This window comes from Octodon degus, unplaced genomic scaffold (assembly GCF_000260255.1).
Source record: "Octodon degus isolate 3935 unplaced genomic scaffold, OctDeg1.0 scaffold00024, whole genome shotgun sequence".
Taxonomy (NCBI): domain Eukaryota; kingdom Metazoa; phylum Chordata; class Mammalia; order Rodentia; family Octodontidae; genus Octodon; species Octodon degus.
Genome location: NW_004524600.1, coordinates 18,526,817 through 18,532,978, shown reverse-complemented (window position 1 = coordinate 18,532,978; position 6,162 = coordinate 18,526,817). Strand labels below are relative to the sequence as shown.

Below are 6,162 nucleotides of genomic sequence, written 5' to 3'. Positions count from 1 at the left end.
TATGTACTCCCAGCGTGTGCTGATAAAAACTAAAATCGGAAAAACTTTAAAAACAAGAGTGAGGCAGGAACATGGCCAGCGGAAAGTCTCGCAAACAATTCGAATCATAATATCGGATATAAAAGAACATCCAGCTTAGGGGACTGTACCTTAGACTACCCCAAACGCATCGCCCTGGCCTCCACCAGCAGCCGCGGACTCACCTGGGCTGCCGCGCCCTCACTTGGGCCAGCACGGCGCTCCAGCGCGTGTTCAGACCCGCGAGCTTGTCCCCGAGGAAGCGTCCGTCTGCGGGCGGCAGCTGCTGCACAATCCTGTCCCCCAGGCGGTTGAGGGCCGCCACGCTGAGCTGGTGGCTGCTGATGCCCTCCTCAAGTTCCTGCGACACAGCACAGCTCAGCTCACCACGAGGCGACACTGTTCCGATGCCACGAAGCCACCCAGATGTCGTGTCACCCAGCAAAGCCTTAGAGAAACAAATTCTTGGGAGGGTATTTTGTGTTCACAGAAAAGGCTTTTAGAATTAATTACATTTCCGGGAGCAACACACTGAATGAATTCAATCCTGAAACCAAACGCACTCTCATCAGTGCCCTCAGGCAGAATAAAGTGAAACAGACTAAAATATAAAATCAGCAGCAGTTGTTTGTATAGAAGCTGAAGCATCAATCATGTTTGATTATCGTAAATTGCTCATCTGCTTCTAAACAAGTGCTTCAAAGCACCTCTTGCAAAAATTCTCCCCATATATTCTTATGTCCAGCCATACATAAATAATCCTCAATGTGTATTTTACTGAGACATTATTTCACTGGCCTGCAAATTTTTAAGTAACAGATTAAAGGGATATTTAAAGTGTATTTTATAGATCTGAAGTAACATTCTTATTTTCAAAAGAATTTACGGACATTGTAGAAACACATAAATGCATTTCCAAACCACTTTAAGCATTGTATTTGTATAGACCTCGTTTTCTAAAGTCCTATGATTTAAGTAATTATGGCTCTGGGTATTTTTAGTTGGTTTATTAACTGTGTGTATCAGTGAAGAGATTGTAAACAAAAAGAATTAAAGTCAAATGTAAGCACTGATCTGTAACTCTAAAACATACAGAAAAATGTGCTAACATGTTTATGAGAAAAATAAAGCATTCTCTTTTAATTCCTCATGAGGTACCTACACATAATTCATTTTCAATTTTTAATAAAAAGAAGTATTTTTAACATTGGTACAATTGAATTTTTTTTTTCTCAGTTCCAGGGATTGAATTCAGGACTTTGCGCTTGCAAGGCAAGTGCTTATTCTATTGAGCTATCTCCCCAGCCTTTAACATCAGTACAATTGAAATCTTGCTTTCTTTCTATCATTATTTTTAAAGATAATGCTATCAGAAAAATTTATTTGGCTACTGTCCTCGACTTTTACATGAGCGGCTGCCCTGCTCTAGCTAAAAGATACCTTACTTTTATGATAAGTACCTATGATAGAAGGAAAAACGAGATTCCTGTGTACAGAAGGACAGAACACAGAGGTAAAATATGCATATATTTTTCTGGTTTTGATAAGACCTTGGGTAGAAAGTTTTATAAGCGTAATTTTCAATACAAAATTTCAAAAGAAAAAATTGTTTGCATGGCCTAGTTATTCACACTTTTAATCCCAGCTATGAGGGAGACTGAGGCAGAAGGATCTCAAGTTCAAGGCCAGCTTGAGCGATTTCAAGATTCTATTTCAAAATAACAAATGAAAAGGGCCAAGGATGTAACCCAGTGGAAGACTCTGCGCTCAATACCCAGTACCGGAAGGGGAAAAAAAAAGTGGTTCTTAACCAAATTCTAAAATAAAACTGCATCTCACATTGGTCATTATACAGTACTTTTATTTAAACGTCTTTAAATTCTCATTGAAAACTGTACACGACAAATTTCTCCTTAACGTTCGAAGCCAGGATCTGGACCAAAGATTACAAATTACCTATTCACTCCTGAAAAAGCTAGAGTATGTGCTTCTTACTCCTGAACTCTGTCTTGAATGACCTGTAGTGACACTCACAGCTCTGTGACAGCTCCCTTCCCTGGGCCAAACACACTCACCCGCTGGTGCACCCTGGCCCTCTCCGGGTCCAGGCTGCCGTCAGGAGCACAGGTATCTGCCAGCACCTCTTCCGCTTCTGTTAGCCACTGGGTGAGGTCATTAAGGTCGCAGTGGAACTGTCTCCATTCTTCTATGGCCCTGTCGAAGTGCCTGTAGAATGTGAAAAAGGAAAATGGGTTTCTCCGTTCTCCAGAATGCCTATAAGTATTTTATTCCTAAAAAGAAAATTCAGCTCTCATTAAACTAACATTTTCCAAATGCAGTCAACTCACAGCTCATCGCTCTGCAAGACCAATGTTCACGGTGTGTTGGGGTTAATAATTCCTCTCTGAGCAACATATGAAAAGCAAAGCAACCTTCCACCCTCTCTGCAGGTACATGTTCCCCTGCCACACACACACACACACACACACACACACAGGGTGACTTTTCATTAGGAAAGAGCTAGCCTCCTTTGGCTTGCAAAACCAAGCTTCTCCATTCATAAACATGTTAGTCCACTCAAGTTTACACCTGAACATTTCAATACAGTGAAATATATGATGAGCTACTTATTTTCTTAGAACAAATACACTGTTACACCTATAAAAATTCCACAGGGCTAACCTAACCTAGTTCTAAATTTCCTTGTCCTCTGTCAACTCTGTGTTGAGAACTTAATTCTGTCCAGTGGAAATTCAGGTGTTGAAGCCCTAACCCCCACGGTAGCACTGCGTTTATTTTATTTATTTTTTTGTTTATTTTTTCTTTCTTTCTTTCTTTATTTTTTGCAGCACTTAAGCCTACTGGAGCTATCTCCCCAGCCCCTAGCACTGCATTTAGAGATGGGCTTTTTTTCTTTTTTTGTACCAGGAATGGAACTCAGGATCTTGCACCTGTCAGGCAGGCACTATGCTGCTGATCTACTCCTGGCTTTTAAGGAAGTAATTAAGTGAGGGTGGAGCCCTGACCTGAAAGGACCAGGGATCTTAGGAGAGGAGCAAGGGACACAGTGCAAGCTGAGCTCACTAAGAGCATAACAAGGAGGTGGCTACGGGGAAGCCAGGAGCTAACCCTGCTCATCCTGCTCTTGGCTTCCGGGCTCCAGAACTGTGAAAAAACACCCGCTCTTTCAGTCACCCAGGCCACACTCTGTCTTAGGGCAACCGAGCAGACTGGGACACTTCATGTAGCAAGTGCGCAGGAGTGCCTCATTTACCCAAAGACAGCGAGAATAGAGTACACTCAAAGCACAGATTGAGACAGAGGGCAGTGTAGGTTTTGTTGAAACTGCTCTCAAAGAGGAGATAAAGGAAGAACTGCAGTACTTGCACATTTGGGATACACAATATAAAAAGAAAAAGGAAAAGCCTTATTGGATAAGGATCTAAGGAAATTATATTCATTCATTCAATCAATCATTCACTCATATGTAGAGCAGTGCAGCAAGGAGAGGTTTAAAAGATTTCTGCAGCAGGGTATGCTCCTGCACACATGCAATCCCACACTCTAGAGGCTGAGGAAGGAGGATTACAGTGGGACACACAGTGAGTTCAAAGCCAGCCTGAACTATATAGCAAGACCCTGTCTCAAAACAACAACAAAGACACAATAACAAAATAAAACCCTCCAAGATTCTAATAATATTGGCCTCAGTCTTATCTTTCACCGAGCTACACTGCAATCAATAAACTGTCAATCCCTCAGTACAATACTATAATTTCTCCCTCCTGGATTCAGACTAAAATAAACTGCTTACTACAACACACAAGGTCCTTCTGACTTGGGCCCTCTGCAGCTTTCTGGTTTCATCTCGTTGCTAAAAGTTCTAGGTCTAGTGGACTATTTACTTCTGCTCAAACACATCACAGTGTTCTTACTTACGCCCTAGGGAACGCTAACTATCCCTTCACCTGGCTCTCTTCACAGTACAAGCAGTGTTCCGCTTCTACCAGGGTCTCTCAATGGCTTCCTGCTCTGTCCTTTCTACACCCCGTCCACTGTCTAGTAATAACCTCTCTACTTTTTTATACCTATAGCTTTAGATCCTAAGAAAGAGACTGCATCTGCTTTACATGTGCATTTCGCCACCATGAAAAAATATCTTCATCAAACCCATGAGTATGATAAATGGACAGAAAGGTAGACACAGAGGCAAAGTCTACAACTGAAGACAACTCCAAAATCTTCTTAAATGATGAAAAAAGAATGACTGACGGAATGAAGAAAGGCACCTATTCTTGGTAAACCATGGAATTCTGGGTATAAGTAAGTAAAAGGAAAAGTAAAGAAAGTGAAGAAAACCATAAATACATTGTGTGAACAAAACCAAAAAAAAAAAAAAAAAAAAAGAGTAAAGCACCACTTATTTTAAACAATATGTAATGTATTAAAATTAAGGTCAACTGAGAACAGTGATAAAAAGCTAACTGAACTCAAGAGAAGTCTAGACTTAGTCTATATAGTAATGAATGCCATAAAGAAGGACATTGCATGAATAGAAATTTCTTAGAGAAGGTACACAAGGGCCCTGGGATTCAAGAGACAAAGAAGAAATGCCTGAGTGCAAGGGATGGAATACATCAGCTAAAACCACACCACCATCAGCCTAAATGGTTTTCAAGTTCCTGGAAATACGAATGTTGACACCTCCAGTCACCACACAACAGCCACGGGAGGTTCTAAAAGAGCAGATGCTTTATTTTCACTGCATCTACCTCTGCTTCTCTGAAGGCCAACAACCAGCTTGCACAGCAGCAAACAAAGCAGCTCAGGGACCTGAAAGACACTGGCCTCGGTGGCCTCCCTGACAAGCCGAAACTCTGCCGAGGCACATGAATCGCCATGGAATTCAATCTAACGATGGAAGAGCAGAAGGAAGTTCTCATCTGTTGCATGTGACAAGTGATTAAAGAGAGCAGAGCAAAGTGCACGTGTTAGGACAGCTTACCAAGGAAGGAGAGAAAAAACAAAGCAAAGCTTGGAAATAAAAGTAAGAACTCAGCCATTGCCTCCAAGCACTTGGGCAATTAAAGCAAGACAGTCCTCTGTAAATATCATGAGGTAAGCAAAGAAAATACTAAAAGATATAAGAGGTTTTTCCAACATAAAGATAGTCTTGTTTTAAAATTTTAAATGTTTCATGGTAGGAATTTTTTTTTCTTTCTTTATTCTTTTTCTTTTCTTTCTTTTTTTTTTTTTTTTTTTTTTTGCGGAACTGGGGATCAAACTCAGGCCCTTGAGCTTGCCAGGGTAGTGCTTATTCCACTGAGCCATCTCCCCGGCCCCCTATCTTTTCAAAGAACATTTTTACATTCAAGAAAATCCCGTGTGTGTCTGCAATCAACCTTGCCTATCCACAGTCTCGAGGCTCTGCCAGATGCGGAAGTGCAAACAGAATAATTGAAAACATAAGAAAAGTATTAAAGTGTAAACAAATGATATTTCCATGTAATAAGAAAGGCCAACAAAGGCAATTTTATATCAATACACAGAGTGTCTAAGAAAGCAACCCAACACCAACACTGCCACAACAAAGAAGAAAAGCATGTGTGGCTCTTCTGTAACAACCCTGATAAGAAAAGGTTCAACAACACTACAAACTTCTCTAAAGTCACACAGAAAAGAGTCCAAATTAACAAAACAAAGACTACTATTTTCAATTGATCATCATCCATGAATTGACAGTCAAAATTTTACTAGGAAAAGACACAGAAAAAAGAATATAGACTTCAGAATAATTGTGGGGAATGGCATACGGATTTTACTTTTATTGAATGGAAAAATATATAACCCTTTAAAAATGAAAATATGGTACGTGACCCACACTATTGGTCTGATAAAGCAAAATAAAATAGGAACTAGAAATATATTTTAATTTATAAAAAGGAAATAGCAATGACAAAAGGCATATGTTTATTCAAGATAAAGTATTGAAAATTGTTCATTTAAAAAAATGAAAAAGAGGGGCTGGAGAGATGGCTCGGTGGTCTAGGGCACCTACTTAGAACAAGCTTAGCAAAAGCATCAGGGACCGCGGTTCAATCCCCCAGCACCACATGCCAGCCAGCCCTGCCCCCTGGTGGGCTG

At 40.6% G+C, this 6,162-nt stretch overlaps 1 protein-coding gene across 1 annotated transcript in view; it reads right to left on the bottom strand.

Moving 5' to 3' along the window:
* Nucleotides 1–6,162, bottom strand: part of Utrn (utrophin) — a 522,813-nt gene that overhangs the window by 285,877 nt on the left and 230,774 nt on the right. The window contains exons 41-42 of the mRNA XM_023712207.1: nt 2,094–2,244; nt 204–379 (exon numbers count right to left, since the gene is read on the bottom strand). Coding sequence (XP_023567975.1) covers nt 204–379; nt 2,094–2,244 — 327 coding nt within the window. The remainder of the gene's footprint in view (nt 1–203; nt 380–2,093; nt 2,245–6,162) is intronic.